Raw genomic sequence first — 23,844 nt, 5'->3', positions numbered from 1 at the left:
AAAGCGCATTCTCTCTTTCTGTCTTTTCATTTTTTTCTTTTCCCTGTTACGATTTTCAAGAAAAGAGGAAAGAAAAGTGGCTATGCCAAAGTGGGTGGCCATTTAAACTTTGGAGTTGGCAAAGGATAGGGGAGGCATTTGGCGCGCACTAATGTGTCATGTTAGACAGTTAATCATTGCATCTCAAAATTAAATACATCAACCACTGGTACTAACTGTTTAGTCACTGCCCCAGGCACCTCACCTCTAGTGCTATAGCTGCTACAATAATCAAATAGTACTAATATTGGAAATCTGCTACTCTGGACTGGATTGGATTGGATTCATTTAACAAGTAATTAAACCCCACTGTCGAAATTATTAAGGAAAATTCAATTTAAAAAGCACCAAGATAGAAATGAGAATTGAAACATGAGCATCCCCACAACGGTATTTTTCCATTTTTTAGTGACAGCCATGAAATATCGCATAAATTGGTCCCCCTTTCCCACATTGTCTCCTCTATTTTCCCTCTGTTCTGACCTCTATCAACAATTTCCGACTCCCTTTTCATTTTTAGTCTCTCTTCTTTCTGCCCTTTACTTTTCTTGGCCTTCTTTTAACTTGAGGACAAGAATTTTCCAATTCAAGATTGTGTAGCATGATATTTTTAATGGGTTTTTTTTAAAAGAAAATTTTGAGGATTCTTTTTATAAAAGAATATTAATGGTTAGATTTGTCGGTGGGGATAGTGATCATGGTCATATGAAGTTGGGTTGGATTGCTAGTTGATGCTATATTGCAGAGGATCAGATGCAAGAGGAAAAGATGCAGTTCGCAAGGCTTGATGATTCACCGATGTTCCGGCAACAGGTTTTAGTTCAATTCTTTGTCCCCATTTATGTACTTCTGACTTTTATTTTTTTTTTCCGTGAATCAATTCTCACATAATGATAATACCGTGGAAATATTAATTTGCTTTCATTAGGCACGGTGTTAGTTTTTCTTTCTGCTGATCATTGCATTTGTTGGGTCAATGGCAACATTGACTTGTGTTGCAACAGAGACTTTGGTTATTCACCTGAGCAAGATTTATATGTGTTGGATCATAGTCAGATGCATTGGACCCTCAAGGTCCAATGCTCTTTTGAGTGCACCATGTGGCTTGACAAGAGCTCGAAACATCTGTGGAAAATGCTAATTTTAGACTACAAGTAGCACACTTTCAAGAAGTAAAAACAACCTACTAATGAGAAGTATTACGCCAGGAATTAGGAGTCATGTTACTTACTAGCTAATATATTTGTTACAGCTTGTTTCCTTTACTGTCTAGTCTGCTAGTGTTTTACAGACAGAATCTCAATTACTTGTCGGATTTTTCATTTGCCAAACTGAGATGCACAACCTTGACATAAGAGCATCACTTTGCTTGTTCATTCTAAAACTGTACTACTACAACTATATTCTTAAAACTTTACTTGTCAATCAGATCCAATGTTTGGAAGAGAGTGCTGAGAATTTAAGGGAAAGAAGTGTAAAGTTCTTTAAAGGATGCCGGAAGTACACGCAAGTCTGAACCTCCATTTTCTTTCAGTATCCTGCATACATGTTCCTTCTATGATTCCACTTCTTATCATGTATAGAATGGTTGCAATTAAGTGCAGTTAAGTATGATCATTACTCCGCTATAGCTACTGAACATTTGTTTATGTATTAGTTAAATTCTGCACTCTGCATTCATCTAATCAGGTCTTTTTTGATACATAACTTCGTATTCCAAGTTCTTCTATTTTAGTTTTATAGCATACTTTAAACGGTAGTCTTCTGATTTTGCTAGAAAGATAAAATCACAAGAAATAGGAAACTAGGTTCTGTTTCTTCCATGTCTAAATTCACATAATTAGATGAAATTTGTTGACATTGATATACTTTTTGAATCAAGGGCCTTTTGGCATAAGACAGGATAGGAACAAGAGCTATTTATGCTGACTTAAATTTCAAATGTAGCTGTAAAAATGGGGGTGTGGAGAGGGATACAACTGTCTTTCAAGCTTGTTTGGGTGTATTAACGAGGAGAAATACCTCCAAGATGATGTTGTGGATGGGTAATCACAACTGCAATGCACGGATTTTGTGCTTAACTAATTTTCTTTTAGAAAACCATCTAAGTTTAAAGAGAATCTTGGTCGATGAAATTGAGCTGATTGGAAATGAAATTTCTACCTGATGATGCTCTTTGACTTCTCTTGCCTTCTTCTTCTAATACAGTAATGTTGTTTTGCGTTGTTAAAGAATCCCTTCTCAGATTGTTTGATATGATTGAATTGTTAATTGCTCATTGCAGCAGATATCAGCCTCTGAAATATTGGTAAACTAGATACTGAGAGGATTCACTAATTTCTTTTTGGGCCATGAAACTGTCTATTAATTTCTGTTGCAAATATACTTGGATAACTCTTTATTGTTAAACTTGCTCATCATGAAGTATACACTTGATTTTGTTTGTTCAAATTTTCCAGAGAAGGTCTTGGAGAAGCATACGATAGGGACATTGCTTTTGCAAGTGCTCTTGAAACATTTGGAGGCGGTCACAATGATCCCATTTCTGTTGCATTTGGAGGTACTTTTTGTTTATTTTCTGTATGAGTTGTTTTCCAGCTTGGAAATTTTCAGACTTGTATGAATTGGTTTCCTCTTAATGCTCCAAAACTTGTGATTATCAAAATGTAGCTAGGAGTTCAAAAACACTTGGGCCCCATGTGCATGAAATCTGTCGCTATACCTGCTGAATCTCTGCATGTCATTTTCTGACAGATTATGTTGAGAACTTTATCTAGTGGTATAAAATTGGCAAAAGAAAGTAAAACTTGAAAAAGGCAGCACCCTTCTCAGCAGAACTTGATATACATGTCCTGAATATCAAGTCATGGGATTTCAGTCAAGTAAATCTAGTCATAATTGTTCAAAATGAAGTGAAGATTAACATACTGCTTTCTTCCAAGCAAGCAGGATGTATTTGTTTTGCCAGCGTATTTGTTTGTTCATCTTTCGGTCTCCTTTTTTTTTTTTGGGTCAATCATTCATCTTTTGCAGGTTTTAATGCTGATGGAGTTTAATATTGAATATGTTAGGCCCTGATATGGCTAAGTTTGCAATTGCTCTGAGAGAAATTGGAATGTACAAGGAAGTTCTTCGATCGCAGGTGATAAATCTTCTTTCAATTTTGAAAGAGCTCATTTTGTTCTTTTTGCTCTTTACTAAAAGTAGTTTCATAAGAATCTACTAAAAGTACTTTCAGTTTCCTTGGCTTCCTTTGATCTAATATTAATATATAGATACATTAACTTCTTCGGCACCATGGCATTTAACCTAGTCTTATATCTGTTTTAATTCCTCTCCTTACTTTCCAATTTTTCAGGTGGAGCACATACTAAATGATAGGCTACTGCACTTTGCTAATGTTGATCTTCAAGATGTCAAGGTACTAGCCATCACTTTGAGTTTAGGCTTTTGCTCTATAAAATGAAGGAGGTGCTCAGAATATAATCCTGTTTTGATGCGGTTGAGCACGAGGCCCAAAGTGTACAAGTAGACCCTGTGAAGGTGCCCCAAGGCCCAGTGACACGAGCACGAGCCAAGAGATTCAAGGAGTCCCTTCAAGCCTTGGTACGTGCCGTCCAAACCCAAGAGAAACCGGTCATTGAAGGAATTGAGTTGGAATATCCTTGCACGACTACTAAAATGCTGCTTACAATTGAAGATGCAAATGTTCAAGCTCCAAACGGCGGGCTGAGCCGCAGTTAAGTACCCTCGCTGAGCCGTACGGGGGTCTCGCTGTCCGATCAGCGAGTCGGGGGTCCAAGGGGGCGACGCGCCCCTGGCTTGGGGGCCCGGGGGCGCAGCGAAGCCCCCGGTGGGGGTTCGGGGGCAACGCCACCGAAGCTTATGATCTATAGTTAGTTGGGCTAGCTTTCGGTCAAGTGAAGGCCCAAGGGGCTGGCCGAACTTTCCTTGTTATTTTTCCAGTTTATTAGGTCTTAGTCACGGCTATTAATAGCCTCAAGCCGCATGTTACATTCAGTTTTTGAGAGTATTGAATAAAATTTCCAGAATTTCGTCCATTCCTTGTGGGAAATTCCCTTAGCTTGTAAAAGCTAAGTTGAACATCCTAGAGTTGATCCTAGGCTGTTCTTGACTTATCAATCAAGCACACATACTTGATTGTGGCGTCCTCTACCGTTAAATCTGTTCTTGAGTGGTCCAAGTTCGGGTTCAACTCCGTCAAATCTTCATCGTGTTCCTCTAGATCCGAAGTAGCTTCCGCGTCTCGTATCAGCTGGCATCAGAGCTAGTTAGAGGTATCACGAATATCCTTTTTATCGTTTTTAGATCTATTTTAGTCTTCTAAATTCGTAGCTCAAGTGCTCGGGTTTGTCAAGTCCGAAATCTGTCTTTGTTGTTTCCTTGTCAGAAATCTGTCTTGGTTGTTTCCTTGTCAGAAATCTGTCTTTGTTGTTTAGTTGTTGTCCGAAATTTTCTGTCCAGTTTTGTCTTGTGTTTATGTTCTGTTTAAATCCAGAAAAAAAAAAAATCTCTTGTGTTGCATACCTTATTGTCATTCCCTTGAGTCGTTGCTGGAATTAATTGCTGGGTTGCCGAATCTGTTTGCACTTGTTTCTTGAACCTTTGTGTTGTTGCTTTGCAAAACTCGAACATCAAAACCTTATTGGGGAAGTCTTGAGCTTCTTGGATCAAAGAGGTTAATCTTGGCAGTCTTGAAACCTGAAATAAACCTTCAACCGTGTTCTTGTTTTCATGGAACTTTGATCTTGAAACCAAATCTGTCCAAGTTGTTTACGTTAATTGCTGTGAAATTGTGGTCTAAGCTAGCTGGCTATTGTGTGAAAACACCCCAACAGAAGTCAAAAAAAAATTTCAAGAAAGACGGCTCTAGTTTCCAATTCTTGACCAGCCTTCAAGTTTTACCAAATCTGATTCAAACTTGGACTTTCAAATCTGAACAGCCCTAGTCTTGGTCAGCATTCAAGCCACCAAATCTGATTCAAACTTGGACTTCCAAATCTGAACAACATCCAATTCTTGACAGCCTACAAGTTTACCAAATTTTGTGCAAAATCTGACTTCCAAATCTGACCAGCCCCAAAATTTCGAATTTGGACCACTTGGGACTCCCAAATCTGACCAAACTCCAAGGTTTCTAATCTTGGCAACCCCAAGTGTCCAAATCAGATCACGGACCAAAAAGACCACGGACCAGCAGCTCAACACATTCCAGAAATTTGGGTTTCGGGTAGAGTTTTCTAGGATTTTCAAAATTTCAGCATTCAAGTTAATTGTCTTACTTTCTTTTGAGTCGTTAGTTATTGTCCAGCTATATTCTGAGTCTTGAGTCGTGTCTAGGTCTTCAGTCATTCACCTCCACTTATTGCTACTAGCTTGTGTGTCACTTGTTGACTAGTCAAGAACGTACACTGCGGTGACGCCTCGTTTGTTCAACTCGAGCAACTAGCAAGCCAAGGAATTGCTTGGTAAGATTATTAGAGAGTGATACACTTGAGTGAAACACGAGTGTGAGTGACCTATACATCGTATTTAAAAAAAAAAAAAAAAAAGAGAGGAACTCGTTTTTGTTTATTTGTTTTGCAGGTGAACTAAATATGTCTAGTGGAGTGGGTAGCCAAACCATGGACATCAAACTACAGTTGGAAGCCATGATGGGGGAGTTCAAACGATTGCTTAAGAATGAAATTGAACCATTGCATGATCGAATTGATCAGTTGGAGAACTCGAGACCTCCACCTACCCCGAGTAAGGGCAAAGAATCGGCATACTCAAACGATGAAGAGGAAGCGTTTGAGGGAAGGTACCAAAATGATCAAAGGTTCCAACGTCGAGGAGATGACACCATTAAAGGTGTCAAACTCAAGATTCCCTCATTCCAAGGCAAGTCGGACCCCGAGGCGTACTTGGAATGGGAACGAAAAATTGAGTTAGTCTATGAATGCCACACCTATACGGAGGAGCAAAAGGTGAAACTAGCAGCCGTAGAATTCACTGACTACGCCTCCATTTGGTGGGACCAACTTAGACTAAGCCGAAGGAGAAATCGTGAGAGACCTGTGGAAACTTGGGAGGAAATGAGGAGTCTGATGAGAAAAAGGTTTGTTCCGAGCTACTATAGTCGAGATCTACACCGTCGGCTACAAGCTCTCAACCAAGGGTCCATGTCAGTTGAGGATTATTACAAGGAGATGGAAATGGCCATCATGAAGGCGGATTTGCGTGAAGATGGAGAGGCCACTATGGCTCGTTTTCTACATGGATTGAGGCCCGAGATTGCCGAAGTAGTGGAACTCCAACACTACCTCGACATGAATGAAATGCTCGAGAAGGCGGTTACAATTGAACGACGCCTCAAGAGGAGGGGTACTGCGCGACAAAGCACTACTTATCAAGCTGGAAATTGGCGCACTTCTCAACCAAAAAGGGAGGAGAAAGCCGCAGCTCCTTCTTACCCTCCAAGGCCGAATGGCCTCCCTTCCAAGGCAACGCCCAAGCCTGACTTTAAGGCTAATAATGCAGCTACCAAACCGCGTGGTCGAGACACCAAGTGTTTTAAGTGTCAAGGATTTGGCCATATCGCTTCTCAATGCCCCAGCCAAAGGACCATGCTGATGTTGCCAAATGGGGAAATTGTATCAGATGAGGAAGAGGAGTACGAGGGGATACCGCCTCTAGAAGAGGAAGAGAATGAATCGAGTGAGGAGATACCTACGCATGAGGAGATTGGATGCCTAGTGGTTCGAAAGGTCCTCACTACCCGCGCCAAAGAGGAGGAACTGGAGGTACAACGGGACAACCTTTTCTACACAAGGTGTCATATCAAGGATAAGGTGTGTAGTGTTGTTATTGATAGTGGGAGTTGTGCCAATGTCGCTAGTCTACTCATGGTAGAAATGCTAGGGCTCCAAGTTATCAAACATCCAAGACCTTATCGCCTTCAATGGTTGAACAATGAAGGGGAAGTCCGTGTGTTTAGACAAGTAAAAGTGCCATTCCGAATTGGCAAGTATGAAGACGAGGTTACTTGTGATGTCGTGCCAATGCAAGCAAGTCACCTCATTCTTGGACGGCCTTGGCAATATGATCGCGATGTCGAATTCAAGGGAAGAGCTAATAAATATGTCTTTACTCATTGCAATAGAAAGGTGACACTTGTACCTCTCACCCCAAAACAAGTGTATGAAGATCAAATGAGGCTCCAAAGGGAGTATGAGCTAGAACTTGAGAGGAAAAAGCGAGAGAAAAGTGAGGAAGAAAAAGGAGAGAGTAGGGCCGAAACCCTAGGGAAGAAAAAGGCAACAAGTGGGTCGGCTATGAGAGAAGAAAATAAGGGGAAGCTAAGCTTGCTAGCAAAAGCCAAAGATGTAAGGCGAGCTTTGTCTTCCAACCAACTCTTACTTGTGCTTGTGTGCAAAGAAGAGTTGGTCACTTCATCCATACCCACTGACTCCTTGCCTTATACTATTTTACCTCTCTTGCAGGAATTTGAGGACATATTTCCTGAGGATGTACCTGATGGACTACCACCGCTAAGGGGAATCGAGCACCAAATCGATCTCATTCCTGGAGCACCATTGCCTAACAAACCAGCCTATAGAATGGGTCCTGAGGAAACAAAGGAATTGCAAAGGCAAGTGGAGGAATTGCTAAGGAAAGGTTGGGCTAGAGAAAGTCTAAGTCCATGCGCTGTACCAGTGATTCTCGTGCCAAAGAAAGATGGAGCGTGGAGAATGTGCACCGACTGTCGAGCAGTCAATGCAATCACGGTAAAATATCGTCACCCTATCCCTAGGTTAGATGATATGTTAGATGAATTGCATGGTGCCATTATATTCACTAAAATTGATTTGAAAAGTGGTTACCACCAAATAAGAATGAAAGAGGGAGATGAGTGGAAAACCGCTTTCAAAACTAAACATGGTCTATATGAGTGGTTAGTAATGCCATTTGGCTTAACTAATGCACCTAGTACCTTCATGCGTTTGATGAACCATGTTTTGAGACCTTTTCTTGGGAAATTTGTAGTGGTTTACTTTGATGATATTCTGATTTATAGTAGAAGCTTAGAGGAACACTTTGAGCACCTCAAAGCCATCTTTGCAGTACTTCGAAGGGAAAGGCTATATGCCAACCTTAAGAAGTGCACATTTTGCACTGATCGTGTTGTGTTTCTAGGATATGTTGTAAGTGCGCAGGGCATTCATGTAGATGAAGAGAAGATTAAGTCCATCCAAGAGTGGCCAACACCTACCTCTGTAAGTGATGTGCGCAGCTTTCATGGATTAGCAAGCTTCTACCGTCGCTTTGTGAAGGATTTTAGCACCATTGCTGCACCTCTTACCGCGGTCATAAAGAAGAACGAGAAGTTCTTTTGGGGGGAAGCCCAAGATAAGGCTTTCCAATTGCTGAAACACAAACTCACACATGCACCACTCCTTGCAATACCTAACTTTGATCTCACTTTTGAAGTGGAATGTGATGCATCAGGTGTAGGAGTAGGAGCCGTACTCATGCAAGGAGGGAGACCGATTGCCTACTTTAGTGAGAAATTAAATGGCGCGGTCCTCAACTATTCAACTTATGACAAGGAGATGTTTGCCCTCGTACGTGCTTTGGAGACATGGCAACACTACCTACGTGCCCGGGAATTCGTCATCAAAACTGACCATGAGTCTCTCAAGCACCTAAAAGGACAACAAAAGCTGAGCAAACGGCATGCCCGATGGGTAGCCTTCATCGAGTCTTTTCCATACGTCATCAAATACAAAACAGGTAAGTCTAATGTAGTAGCTGACGCTTTATCTCGGAGACACATTTTGCTCACTGCCTTAGATGCTAAACTCCTAGGCTTTGAACTCATGAAGGAGTTGTATAAGGATGACTTGGATTTTGCCAACGCTTATGCGAATTGGGGAAAATCTGACTTTGAAAAGTTCTTTGTACATGATGGGTTCTTATTTTATCTTACCAAGCTGTGCATTCCTCGAGGGTCCATACGTGACTTACTTATTCAGGAGTCACATAGTGGTGGACTAATGGGACACTTTGGTGTCACCAAGACATTAGCTGTATTGCAGGAACACTTCCATTGGCCTCGCATGCGCAAGGACGTGGAGAGGATTGTTGAAAGATGTGGTGTGTGCCACAAAGCTAAGTCTCGGGTCAACCCAAACGGTTTGTATACTCCTTTACCCATACCTCACCAACCTTGGGTTGACATCTCCATGGATTTCGTGCTTGGTTTACCTCGTTCAAAGCGTGGCCATGACTCTATATTTGTTGTGGTAGATAGGTTCTCCAAAATGGCTCACTTTATTGCATGTCATAAGACGGATGATGCTTTACACATTGCTGATTTATTCTTTAAAGAGGTTGTTCGTTTGCATGGCATACCTAGGACAATAGTATCCGATAGAGATGTCAAGTTTTTGAGCTATTTCTGGAAATCTTTATGGGGTCGGTTGGGAACCAAACTGTTGTTCTCTACCTCTAGTCATCCTCAAACGGACGGACAAACTGAGGTAGTCAATAGGACTTTATCCACACTCCTACGTGCAATCATAAAGAAAAATATCAAGTCATGGGAGGAGTGTCTACCTCATGTTGAGTTTGCATACAATAGGGTTGTGCATAGTGCTACACAATTCTCGCCTTTTGAAGTTGTGTATGGTTTGAACCCCTTAACTCCCTTAGATTTGTTGCCATTACCTTCTTCTGAGCATATGAACTTAGATGGCAAGAAGAAAGCTGAGTTCGTGAGATCATTACACGACAAGGTTCGTACCAACATCGAGAGGAGGACGGCCCAATATGTCCAACAAGCTAATAAGCACAGGCGCAAGCTTGTCTTTGAACCAGGTGATTGGGTCTGGTTACATTTGCGCAAGGAGAGGTTTCCAAAACAACGGCAAAGCAAGCTGTCACCAAGAGGAGATGGGCCTTTTCAAGTTATTGAGCGCATCAACGACAATGCATACCGCTTAGATCTGCCTGGTGAGTATACTGTTAGTGCTACATTCAATGTTGCTGATCTAAGTCCATTTATTGCAGGGGACGAGTACGATTTGAGGGCAAATCCTTTTCAAGAGGAGGGGAATGATGCGGTTGAGCACGAGACCCAAAGTGTACAAGTAGACCCTGTGAAGGTGCCCCAAGGCCCAGTGACACGAGCACGAGCCAAGAGATTCAAGGAGTCCCTTCAAGCCTTGGTACGTGCCGTCCAAACCCAAGAGAAACCGGTCATTGAAGGAATTGAGTTGGAATATCCTTGCACGACTACTAAAATGCTGCTTACAATTGAAGATGCAAATGTTCAAGCTCCAAACGGCGGGCTGAGCCGCAGTTAAGTACCCTCGCTGAGCCGTACGGGGGTCTCGCTGTCCGATCAGCGAGTCGGGGGTCCAAGGGGGCGACGCGCCCCTGGCTTGGGGGCCCGGGGGCGCAGCGAAGCCCCCGGTGGGGGTTCGGGGGCAACGCCACCGAAGCTTATGATCTATAGTTAGTTGGGCTAGCTTTCGGTCAAGTGAAGGCCCAAGGGGCTGGCCGAACTTTCCTTGTTATTTTTCCAGTTTATTAGGTCTTAGTCACGGCTATTAATAGCCTCAAGCCGCATGTTACATTCAGTTTTTGAGAGTATTGAATAAAATTTCCAGAATTTCGTCCATTCCTTGTGGGAAATTCCCTTAGCTTGTAAAAGCTAAGTTGAACATCCTAGAGTTGATCCTAGGCTGTTCTTGACTTATCAATCAAGCACACATACTTGATTGTGGCGTCCTCTACCGTTAAATCTGTTCTTGAGTGGTCCAAGTTCGGGTTCAACTCCGTCAAATCTTCATCGTGTTCCTTTAGATCCGAAGTAGCTTCCGCGTCTCGTATCACACCTGTTGTTGTTACTCTGTTACTTGTAATACTGTTTATATGTATATATCATTATAACTCTGCATGACTTCCCTCCTACTATTATATATTGAAGGATCTTTTCCATTCTAATCAACACAATCATGTAAATTGCAGGAAGCTCGTAAGCGTTTTGATAAGGCTAATGTTACTTATGACCAGGTATTACATGATTACACCTCGGCAGTTTGCTGATTTTATTTTCTCAAATCAATTTTTTATGAGAAGCTCAGTTGATCTATAAAAATTCCTATTTCATTTACTGTCATTATTGGCAGTGCTGAGAAACCTACTCTCATGTTATGTTTAGATTATGACTTCAGTTGCTTAATAGATCCTTTAGCATTTCCATGTCAATCCTTTAGTCCACTGACATGCCAGGCAGCTTGAGGATTAGAGATAATTAGCAGTTTTATAATTTGGGGTACTTAGGAAACTAAGCATCAATCTTCTTAAGTGAGTAGGAAGCTGCAGAGAACTATGAGATCCATTAAAAGTCAAAGAAATCATCCTTCCTTTGGTACTTTTCCTTTCAAATGTATACACTTCTATATTTAGAGCCATATCTCTCTTAAGAGTATCTCTCTTTCTCCTAGTCACGCACAAAATGGTGAGGGAGCCTATTTTGCACCGCACTGTAGATCTAAAGCTTATATTTAGTGGTTGCTGTGGGGTTTTTTAAGCTCCATTGAACTAAGTATAGGCAGAATTTTACCAACTTAACCCATCAACATACCCAGTCATTAGTTGAGAAGATAGAGCACTGGCTTGTTACTCCTAATCTCTTGCTGCTGTACACTATACAGGAACCCCCCTTGTTTTGATTACAAGCTACTAAATATAACAAAATATACAATTGGAATATCTTAACATACCAATAAAGGATGTACAGTGATGAATCACATGCTGATATAGTTGGTACTTTCTTCTTTTATTGTTAACACCCTATTCCTGCCTCAGGTCCGCGAGAAGTATTTGTCATTGAGGAAAAGCACTAAAAATGATGTAGCTGCTGCGTTAGAGGAGGTATTGAGCATTAGTTTTTTACATTAAATGATTTATTACCAATTGCTTTCGTTGATCAGATAATTGGTTATGGGTAACCATTATCTGTTAAATTCTAATTTGGTAGAGGGACGTTCCAGGAACTTCATAATTCAAGATCTGTGTTTGAGCAATCACGGTTCAATCTGGTTTGTTTTAAGTTTCTAGTCATTTCTTTTTTCTATAGAACTATCAAGATATGGAATTCTCTAATTTCGAAATTGTCTTACCATAGAACTTTTTGATGAAAGGTCAGGTTGGTGCTCTTTCTACTGTTGAGGCAAAGAAACGATTCGAGTTTTTGGATGCTGTAGGTAGTGCAATGGATGCTCATCTTCGTTATTTCAAACAGGTCCTTTTATGATTAGAAGCTCTTAGTAAATGGAGATATGCTTATAATGCACATGCTGAATCCAAAAAGTGATGTCATGTACAGGGATACGAGCTATTGCATCAGATGGAGCCTTACATAAACCAGGTCCAGTTTTTCTTTTTTTATTATGGACTGATTTCTGATAACGTGTTTTAGCACCTCTTTTATTTGTCCAGTAGTTCATATCCCTGGAAGGAACATACAAGAGCATATAGGAGTAATAGTAAGATGCTTAAGAGGAGGTTGAAGAAAGCAATTACAGAGACTTATATAGAAGCTTACCCTGCGAAAGCATTGGACAAGCTACATTGCCGTAACAGCATTCCTTAGATGCATCAATGGGATCCTCCTAGAATAGGACTGGCATACATGCAAGATGTCGCCTCAATCTTACTTAAATTTCCTTACATTTCCATAATTTACCACAGATGTTGCCCAATGTTTCCCATCTATGTATTAATGTTTTACTTTAAGAAGCTCAAACTTAAAAAGTTTTTATTCAGTTGTTAAATTCTATCCTTGATCCTTCAATAGCTGATATTCTCTAAGGAATTGGTTTTGTTCATGGCTGCTTCATGATTTAGCGACTTGTCGAACTGATTGCAACTATTAATAGCAAACATGAAGTAATGGAGAATGGAGTCAAGCAGCCACTACTACGTACTTCTTGCACATGAAAACTTTATTTGTTCAATCATGAAAATAGTATGCAAAATACATTCTGGACATCCTCATTCTATCAGATATTTAAGCCAACCGCACGATCTGTTGAATATATCTATCAGCTGTTTTCCTTGTGGTTGAAGTGGTTTCTGAATGGTTTAAGCTACAGTTTTGATGTTTAATGTCTATATGATAAACTATACATATCTTGTGGAGTTTAGGGAAGCTATTCTGTTACAGGTCTTGGCTTATGCACAGCATGCAAGAGAAAGTTCCAATTATGAGCAGGCAGCTCTAAATGAAAGGATGCAGGAGTACAAAAGGCAGGTTGATCAAGAGAGTAGAAGATCATTCAATGGGTCCATTGGTTCTCCAAGTCATGATATAGTACAACAATTCCCTAGAGGTTCCCACAAAGTCATAGAGGCAGTTATGCAGTCTGCACTGGAAGGGAAGGTACTCAAATTGATATTGATTTCCTTGTAACCAAAGAGAGCTTTCCTTGGTTTCTTTTAGCATTTACTCTTTTCAATATATGTTCCTGATCTCTATGTTTATAGCTAAGTTTTCAATAGTTTAGGTGCAAACCATTAAACAAGGATATCTCTCAAAACGTTCTTCTAATTTAAGAGGTGACTGGAAGAGAAGATTTTTTGTCTTGGATAGCAGAGGAATGTTGTATTACTATCGCAAACAATGGAGCAGGTCATCTGTAAGTAATTTAAACAAAAATTTCATGTCAAAGGCTCCTTCCTTTTGGTTCGTCTCCACTTAATATGTTATTCTCTACTAGTTCCCAGGATCTGGAAGTCACTTTCATGTACATAGAAGTTCTCCCTCAGAACCCAGTTCTGGACTTCTAAGTCGTTGGTTGTCTTCTCATTATCATGGTGGTGTACACGATGAAAAGTCTGTTGCACGTCACACGGTGAACTTACTCACATCAACAATAAAAGTTGATGCAGATCAATCAGATCTGAGATTTTGCTTCAGGATAATTTCACCAGCGAAGAATTACACCTTGCAGGTAAATACTTATTAGCCTGACATGTTTAATAGTTTGAGTAGTGAGAAACTTTTTAGTTGGTGAGGCTGAATGTCTTTTGTAACCCAATTACTTAAAGACTCGTTATCTTGGGCGGTAGCTTAGTAGTTGTTTGGTCATGTAGGCAGAGAGTGCAACAGAGCAAATGGATTGGATTGATAAAATAACTGGAGTTATTGCATCTTTACTGAGTTCCCAGGAACCCGAGAAGGTAAAATCGAACTGCATCAGTGCATTCTAAACGTAGTGTTTGGTTCTCATGAATTATACTAATTCAATCATGTGCCAGCATTTTGCTGCAAGCCCCAGTAGTGAAAGTAGTTCCATCGGAAGTCCAGATTATGATCACGGGACAATTGAAGAACATTCCTCTGATAAGGAATTTGCTTCTAGGAACTTGATACGTTCATCAAAAAGTGCACTGCAGCTACATCATAGTATGAAAATTGATAAGCCAGTTGATACATTAAAAAGATTACCTGGGAACGATGTGTGCGCTGATTGTGGTGCGCTTGAACCAGACTGGGCTTCCCTGAATCTTGGTGTCCTAATCTGTATAGAGTGTTCTGGTGTTCACCGAAACCTTGGGGTACATATATCAAAGGCAAGTTTTTTTTTATCTCAAGTTTGCGTTTTAACCTTCTCACATTTGCTGTTAATTTTCAATATCTTACAAACACATTTCTAGTGTAAAGGTTCTATCAAGACCTAGTCCTGGTTGTATATGAAAGGAATTTTGACAATAAATAGCTCATGAGAAGAAAAGTGCTGGTTGCTCATTGTAGCTGATTACTTTTAGCGCTAGTAGCAAATGATTTTCTTGGTTGCTAATCCTACATTGTTGTGTACTTCAAGTGCAGGTGAGATCCTTAGCTCTCGATGTGAAGGTCTGGGAACCTTCTGTGATAGCGTTGTTCCAGGCCTTGGGGAACGTCTTTGTGAATTCAATATGGGAGGGGCTGTTGAATGCAAGAAAAACTTTTCAGGCTGATGAAATACCAAGGCGGTAAGTGTTGCAGAGTTTTCTGCAGTTGATTATCTTGTTTTAAAGGCTTAATGTTAAATATATATATCTTTGATGCAGGTTCTTTGAGTCTGATAAACACAAACAGTTTTTCAGTAAACCCAGTCATGATGATCATATCTCAGTTAAGGAGAAGTTCATTCATGCAAAGGTACTAACTCTTCTTCTTTTTTTATCTCTATCAGTTCAGTTGGATTATTTACTCAAATGTTCATATCTTAATTGGAAACTATACAAGTATTGTTGAATTTATTGTTGTTCGCAAACTAAGGAAGTCAATTTTACTTTAAAAAGTCACATTAAAGACAATCTCTTAGATATTGACTTTACGGTGATTTGTTAAAATGGACTCTTTTTTTTTTTTAGTTTGATGTGCAATTTAAGGGCAAAGTTTTGGCTATCATGGAATCAGACGAATCACAGATCTTTTCAAGGCATTCAGAAACCTCGGTAGACTATAATCGCTAGGTTTTGTATACTTGTTTTCTTGGAGTAGCTATAAACATGCATGGAGATGACTGCTGCGCCAATGTGACAGTTCAAAAAATAAAAAAAAAATAAGAGCTATAAACATGCATGGACACTCAGATGAGTTTTTGTCTGATTTTGAATTGTTATCTGCACTTTCTGTACAGGGGAATACTGTTTTACTAATACGATGTTTGCTTTTTTTTTTTTTTATCTGGGAAAAAGAAAAAATTAACAGCGTGTTTTCCTTTTGCAGTATGCAGAAAAACGTTTTGTTCAGAAAGTTAACGACAGTAAGCATCTTCTTTCAGTTGCCGAACAATTGTGGGAAAGTGTTCGCATGAATGATAAGAAATCAGCATACCGCCTCATTGTCATATGTGAAGTGGATGTAAACGCAATCCTTAGGCAAGCCTCACTTACTACACCATTAAGTCTAGCCAAGCCAATGAGATTGCAGGATCATGCAAATGCTCATCAGAACTTTGACAATATGGATGGTGGTTCTGTACTATCTGCAAATGCAGAAAGCATTAGTCATAGTCAGTTCATTAATTATCTTCTTGATGGCTGTTCCTTGCTTCACCTGGCCTGCCAAATTGCTGATGTCAGTATGGTAGAGTTGCTCCTACAACATGGTGCAAATATAAATTCTTGTGATTCAAGGGGTCAGGCACCATTGCATCATGCTATAATAAGAGGAAGAATTGCAATTGTCAAGCTTCTGCTTACTAGGTAATTCTTGCATCTGACTAGATTTCTATTATGTTCTTTTCTTTTTCCAATCAACAGATCCTATGCTTCTTTGTTTTCATTGTGGAGAATCCTCATCTTTTTTTATTTTTTTTCGGGGTCCATGTTCAGTTTATCCTCAGTTTCCAAGTGTGATTTTTGTTTATCAGTATAAGAAGGAACTTCAACTTCCTGAAGTTGTGCATTGTCTAAACACCTAGTTCAAGTCCTTCATTGATACAATGCATGACTAAGTCAGCTGTTAGTAATTAATTCATATACTAGAAGACTTTTATTTCCAAATCTAAACATCTAGTAGGGAGTGTGCGTTCGAAAGTTTTTAACTGCTGCTCATGTGACCCCTTGGATGGCAGGGGAGCTGACCCGCAAGCTCCAGATAAGGAAGGTAAAACACCTTTACAGCTTGTTAAAGAATCTGACCTCGATGATGTTGAGATAATTGCTGTCTTGAAAAATGCTAGCAGATAGCCTTGGATCCATGAATCAGAGGTAGAAATGAAAACTTTCGAATGTACTAAATCGGTGCTCTTCTACCCTGGGATCTGAGGTAGTTTGAATATGGCTAGTCAGGTTCTTACCAGTTAAACCATGCAAGGGAGTTACCTCACTTTCGTCTCCCACTGGGTGCATGCCTTTTTCTGAAAGACACAATGTGGTACCAAAAACAGTGTAAAGATGCACGATGCTCGTGTTTGTGTGCCATCCTTTCTGGTTTCTTTTCTTTTGAGATTGGCTAGGATGAATATGCTGTGGCTGTATATAACTTTTTTAAGTAATTTCAGGATGACTCTGTGACCATGGGACTCCTATTGTACTTGAGCTGTCCCCAGAAATGTGCTGTTAGGACGCTTAGGATGGATAATAGTTGTATGATTTGCATTGAATCTTGAAAAATTTTGATTTCTTTCCTTTTGAAATTGCTTCCACCGTTTCTCTGTCTTGTTTTTCCTGTTTTGATTTACAATCAAAGAGCGATAAAAGTAGTCCCTTCATTGTACCTTGGTCCTCCTCATTCAATTCAATCCATGGTAACCCCAAATCTGCCTGTATCCTTCGGCAGAAAGCAAAATTAATTTTTATTGTATACTCAGTTTCCGAGTGTAATTGGGATTTTATCACGTTAAAATTATGAGGCTTTAGCCTCATGGAATAATTAGAAGGATTTTGTGGCAACAAATAATAACGTTAAACAAAAATCATTATGAGCATAAAATGAAGAAGTAAAACTATATGGTATCTGCCCAAGCCTTATATTTTCCAACTCGAACTGCCAATTCCCTTTTTACTTGGATTCCCACTTCTCAATCATCCATCCAGCTACTAATTAGACTAAACAACAATACATAACATTCAGTAATCAAAGTGGAAATCTTTTACTCTTTCCCGATTTTCATAATTTTGTTTCGTCAAATACACTAATTATCAGTGTAGAACAAAACAAGTCATCAGCGAATGCAGAAAATCAGACACATTGATCCACCAAGTCCCATTTGTTTGTCCACCTAAATTTGGTATCAGGCACGAAAACCAATTCCACAAATTTATCGCATAACATCTTCATCAGTGTGACTCGAGCCAGTGATCACCAGAAGCTTTTTGGTGACTAAACATTAACAGTGGTCCTCATTGAAACAGAAAAAGACTGCAGAGGATTGCCAATTTATAAGAATGAACTGCATGTTGATACAGCTTGATTTTTGGTACAATTCACTTGGGAGAAAAGTGGGAGTGTGTAGCTCAAAATGCTCCAGGGAGCATGCAGTCCGAAGTTTCCCTAATCACTCTGCGCTATGAGCAAAGTGTTTCTTCAAACTTTTGCTGGTCTGCCTCGTGTTTTTACCAGTGCCTGCTCAGTGGAGAGACAAAACGTAAAGCAGCAATTTGCAAAGCAATATAATAACTCACTCATGCTAAAATACAATACAAGAAACAAAAGAATCATCAACAGTAAAACACAGCGCTCCAATCTGGCATACCAAATTGCAGTTCATGATTCCCCTAAAATCGTTGTAAGATGTGCAACCTTGTCCATCAGATGTCCTTAAGCTAGCAAGGATCGAAAACCCTGCTCAAGAGGTGGACAGAAGTAAACAATCCAGGAATAAGTAGCTCAACAAAAGTAGTACATAAACATATATATACATATAACGTGCAGCTCAATACCCCGCAATACTTCAGAAGATTAGAAATTATTCTGATCAGATAATCATTGATAATTAGCATTGTCAACATAAGATGCCATGTGCACATCAAAAGCTATTTGCATTAGAAACATCAGGAAAAAACACAGATAAAATGAAACAACGCAAGGATAGATGAATAACTTAGGCTGAATATCTAGGGACATACTAGAGCCAACAAATCCTATTACATTAAAAACATAGAAGGCATAATTATTACCTTTTAAGCTCAAAACCCTTTGCTTCTTTTACCACCTGCTATTGCTAAAGGTAGTACCATGGAGCACATCACCTGCAAAATGAACTCAAATCAGTTTGTTAAGCATGGGATTTTACTCCTCCATTAAGTAACTGAAGCCATGACCTAAAGTAGCATCTATGCTTTTGCTGAGGGCCAAGAGTCCCCTAGCATACTTAGGGTTATGTGTTCAGGTGTGTGCACATACATGCCTCTGTGTGACAGCATCTCATAAAGAACCGCACCAACCCCAACACCCCCTCCCCCCCCCCCCAAAAACCCATTTTTCTGTCCCCAATAGCCGAAAAGAAGGAAATAAGAAAACAGGAGGCAATTTCGTATTCCTGCCATGGAAGTAAAGATCCCAACTACAATCATGAAACTGGTTTCAACAAAAACATGCAACCCTTTCAAGTTCTACAAAAAACGAAACATAATCACATTGTAAATAAAAGAACAAGCGGACCATCTGTGCATTTTAATTGAAAGTAAAAGTCCCACCCACCCATTAAAAAAAGAGGAAAACAAAGCCATATGTATATGTATGTATATGTGTATGTATATATAACAGTAAAAAGGGAAAGGAGGAATGTGATAACAACTGAGATGAATGATGAAGTGTAGAATTTTGTATTTTCACCTTTCACAGATGTATCTTTTGATTGCAGCTGAAAACTTTCACGCAACTTAATTGCAGCAAAAACTGAGGCTGCTCACCGCACTTAATAGATCCGTCTCCTTATACAGTATCCCAAAAATCAGTCGAACAGCCAGCATAACCAAGAACGCAAAAGTCATAACTACCATCGCCTCAAACTCTGCTTAAACCTGACAAGCAACTTCTAGGGCTGCTTGCTTTGAGAGATTGCTAACACTCTCAGAATTTGCACTTATTTGGTATAGATCAATGAACTCGTTTAAAGCTGTGGATTTAGGAATCCAGCCATACCCTTTCATAATTTCTAATATTTTATCTAGTCTTCCGGAATATCCTGCCTTATTCAATCCATGGATCAAAGTACTGCACATTGCAAGACAAGGATTATATCCTTGGTTTCCAATCCTATCAAGTAATTCCATTACTCTAGAAATTTCACCATTTCCAGACAAGGTCTCAACTAGCGTTTCATTTGTCAATCCATCCAGCAATCCCTTGTCCAATGCTAGATCCCAAAGTTTAAAACCTTTTTCCAAATGTCCTCCTTTGAAATACGCACCTATCATCATGCTGTAAATCAGTTCATCAGGCTCAATGCCCCTCTCAACCAAATTTTCAAAAGCTGAAAACATTTTTGACCGATTCCCAACTTTGTTGTAACCATGTAAGAGAGACATGTAAGTGAAATTTGTTGGCTTCAGATTCCTGTTCTGCATGTCTATGAAAAGTTCCTCTGCTTCTTTGATCATCCCAGCCTTGCAATGGTAGTCAATCAAAATTGTGAAGGTTATATGATTTGGTGTGATCTTCTTATCAGTCATTTCATTCACCAAGTCAATTGCTTTAGTCAAATTTTCCCCACTTGCAAAGCCTGTCAATCAAAGTATTAAAAGTCACAATAGATGCAATGCCTTTCTGTATCATTTCATGGAACAGTAACAATGCTTTCTCTGTTTCCCCTTCCTTGCAGCACCCATTGGCAAGGGCATTGTAGACAAAAGAATCTGGTTGGAGCCCCCTTGCTGGCATTTCATTGAATAAGTTAAATGCCTCACATAGGTTTCCTGATTTGCAGTATCCGTCAATTATTGTAGCATAAGTTACACAATTGGGCGTCAAACCCTTGCCAGAGATCCCATCAAACAGTTCCCTAGATTTCTCAATGTCACCTGACTTGCATAGGCCACCTATTAATGCATTATAAGTGACAATATTTGGAAAAATACCCTTCTGGAACATTTCATCATGAAGCAAAAAGGCTTTTTCCATATTTCCTTGCTTACAAAAGCCTGAGATGAGGGAGGTGTAAGTGTAAACATCAGGACGTAAACCTGCATCATACAGATCAGACAAAACTTGCATGGCTTCTGTTAATTTTCCATTTTTCGAGAGGCCATTGATAAGAACACTATACAGTTGCAAATCTGGGAGTAATCCCCGTCCTAGCATAGAGTTGAATGTTGAAAAGGCTTGCTTAATTTCCTCTTTGCAGAAGCCATTTATCATGCATGTATAAACAACAAGATTTGGTGCAATACCACGATCAAGCATCTCCCTAAAATACCTTTCTGCTACTTCCATTTGCCCTGCCTCACTATATCCTGAGACGAAAGCCCCATATGTATATGCATTTGGCTTTAGTCCACACTTTCCCATTTCAATTAGACAGTTTGACACCACAACTGACCATTTTGTCTAGGACAAGTTTTGCACGGCAGTAATCCCCAGAACGACATAACCCATTTATTATGACACCAAAAGTATATACAGAAAGTTCCATGTTTCTCTCCTTCATCTCAGCAAGAACCTCAGAAGCCTTATCCAGACTTCCCTTTTGAATATACACTTCAATTAGATAATTAAAAGTCTGAGTTTCAGGTGCTATGCCCATTGTAGTCATCTCATTCATGAATCCACTGCCTTTTCCATCTGACCAACTTTACACAGCCCATTTATTATAGTATTGTAAGCCACAATGTTTAACTTGATTCCCTTTGCAACCATTGCATCCTTAATTCTAAATGCACCTTCTATGTTACCCTCTTTCATGAAGCCATCAATCAATGCAGTACAGGCAATTTGGTCAGGCCTGAGACCCATGTCATTCATCTCTTCCAAAATTGAGTTAGCTTCCACTGACCTCTTCTGCTTGCAGAACCCATCTATAAGTATCGAACACGTGTAACTATCTGGAATCAACCCCTTATCATCCATTGACCTCTTCAGTTGAAGCGCTTCATCCACAGCCCCCTTTCCACACAACCCTCTTATAACAACATTATAGGTAACCAAATTCGGAGTACACCCATTTTCTTCCATCACGCGTAGGATCCTTTTCGCCTCCCCAACATTCAAAACCTTATTGGGGAAGTCTTGAGCTTCTTGGATCAAAGAGGTTAATCTTGGCAGTCTTGAAACCTGAAATAAACCTTCAACCGTGTTCTTGTTTTCATGGAACTTTGATCTTGAAACCAAATCTGTCCAAGTTGTTTACGTTAATTGCTGTGAAATTGTGGTCTAAGCTAGCTGGCTATTGTGTGAAAACACCCCAACAGAAGTCAAAAAAAAATTTCAAGAAAGACGGCTCTAGTTTCCAATTCTTGACCAGCCTTCAAGTTTTACCAAATCTGATTCAAACTTGGACTTTCAAATCTGAACAGCCCTAGTCTTGGTCAGCATTCAAGCCACCAAATCTGATTCAAACTTGGACTTCCAAATCTGAACAACATCCAATTCTTGACAGCCTACAAGTTTACCAAATTTTGTGCAAAATCTGACTTCCAAATCTGACCAGCCCCAAAATTTCGAATTTGGACCACTTGGGACTCCCAAATCTGACCAAACTCCAAGGTTTCTAATCTTGGCAACCCCAAGTGTCCAAATCAGATCACGGACCAAAAAGACCACGGACCAGCAGCTCAACACATTCCAGAAATTTGGGTTTCGGGTAGAGTTTTCTAGGATTTTCAAAATTTCAGCATTCAAGTTAATTGTCTTACTTTCTTTTGAGTCGTTAGTTATTGTCCAGCTATATTCTGAGTCTTGAGTCGTGTCTAGGTCTTCAGTCATTCACCTCCACTTATTGCTACTAGCTTGTGTGTCACTTGTTGACTAGTCAAGAACGTACACTGCGGTGACGCCTCGTTTGTTCAACTCGAGCAACTAGCAAGCCAAGGAATTGCTTGGTAAGATTATTAGAGAGTGATACACTTGAGTGAAACACGAGTGTGAGTGACCTATACATCGTATTTAAAAAAAAAAAAAAAAAAGAGAGGAACTCGTTTTTGTTTATTTGTTTTGCAGGTGAACTAAATATGTCTAGTGGAGTGGGTAGCCAAACCATGGACATCAAACTACAGTTGGAAGCCATGATGGGGGAGTTCAAACGATTGCTTAAGAATGAAATTGAACCATTGCATGATCGAATTGATCAGTTGGAGAACTCGAGACCTCCACCTACCCCGAGTAAGGGCAAAGAATCGGCATACTCAAACGATGAAGAGGAAGCGTTTGAGGGAAGGTACCAAAATGATCAAAGGTTCCAACGTCGAGGAGATGACACCATTAAAGGTGTCAAACTCAAGATTCCCTCATTCCAAGGCAAGTCGGACCCCGAGGCGTACTTGGAATGGGAACGAAAAATTGAGTTAGTCTATGAATGCCACACCTATACGGAGGAGCAAAAGGTGAAACTAGCAGCCGTAGAATTCACTGACTACGCCTCCATTTGGTGGGACCAACTTAGACTAAGCCGAAGGAGAAATCGTGAGAGACCTGTGGAAACTTGGGAGGAAATGAGGAGTCTGATGAGAAAAAGGTTTGTTCCGAGCTACTATAGTCGAGATCTACACCGTCGGCTACAAGCTCTCAACCAAGGGTCCATGTCAGTTGAGGATTATTACAAGGAGATGGAAATGGCCATCATGAAGGCGGATTTGCGTGAAGATGGAGAGGCCACTATGGCTCGTTTTCTACATGGATTGAGGCCCGAGATTGCCGAAGTAGTGGAACTCCAACACTACCTCGACATGAATGAAATGCTCGAGAAGGCGGTTACAATTGAACGGCGCCTCAAGAGGAGGGGTACTGCGCGACAAAGCACTACTTATCAAGCTGGAAATTGGCGCACTTCTCAACCAAAAAGGGAGGAGAAAGCCGCAGCTCCTTCTTACCCTCCAAGGCCGAATGGCCTCCCTTCCAAGGCAACGCCCAAGCCTGACTTTAAGGCTAATAATGCAGCTACCAAACCGCGTGGTCGAGACACCAAGTGTTTTAAGTGTCAAGGATTTGGCCATATCGCTTCTCAATGCCCCAGCCAAAGGACCATGCTGATGTTGCCAAATGGGGAAATTGTATCAGATGAGGAAGAGGAGTACGAGGGGATACCGCCTCTAGAAGAGGAAGAGAATGAATCGAGTGAGGAGATACCTACGCATGAG

The 23,844-nt window shown here is 40.2% G+C and overlaps 1 protein-coding gene and 1 pseudogene across 3 annotated transcripts; one reads left to right on the top strand and one right to left on the bottom strand.

Moving 5' to 3' along the window:
- Positions 1-370: 370 nt before the first annotated feature.
- LOC140014740 (ADP-ribosylation factor GTPase-activating protein AGD1-like) lies at positions 371-17,246 on the top strand. Of its 3 annotated transcripts, XM_072065912.1 has the most exons (19): positions 371-852; positions 1,469-1,545; positions 2,499-2,599; positions 3,111-3,181; positions 3,398-3,460; positions 11,077-11,121; positions 11,920-11,985; positions 12,105-12,152; positions 12,260-12,355; positions 12,440-12,481; positions 13,280-13,495; positions 13,620-13,751; positions 13,833-14,066; positions 14,209-14,295; positions 14,374-14,688; positions 14,945-15,090; positions 15,169-15,259; positions 15,833-16,311; positions 16,683-17,246. In XM_072065912.1, the coding sequence occupies exons 1-19, from the start codon at positions 793-795 to the stop codon at positions 16,795-16,797; spliced, it is 2,484 nt and encodes an 827-aa protein (XP_071922013.1). In that variant the 5' UTR covers positions 371-792; the 3' UTR covers positions 16,798-17,246. The 3 variants fall into 3 exon arrangements, with proteins under 3 accessions (XP_071922013.1, XP_071922012.1, XP_071922011.1); XM_072065911.1 differs by lacking the exon at positions 1,469-1,545 and having other exon boundaries at positions 376-852; XM_072065910.1 differs by lacking the exons at positions 371-852; positions 1,469-1,545; positions 2,499-2,599; positions 3,111-3,181; positions 3,398-3,460 and adding an exon at positions 9,333-10,271.
- Positions 17,247-17,678: 432 nt separating this feature from the next.
- LOC140014781 (uncharacterized) lies at positions 17,679-21,752 on the bottom strand (annotated as a pseudogene).
- Positions 21,753-23,844: the final 2,092 nt, after the last annotated feature.

The sequence above is a fragment of the Coffea arabica genome, chromosome 9e (genome assembly GCF_036785885.1).
Source record: "Coffea arabica cultivar ET-39 chromosome 9e, Coffea Arabica ET-39 HiFi, whole genome shotgun sequence".
NCBI lineage: Eukaryota > Viridiplantae > Streptophyta > Magnoliopsida > Gentianales > Rubiaceae > Coffea > Coffea arabica.
This window is presented reverse-complemented; position numbering and strand designations above follow the sequence as displayed.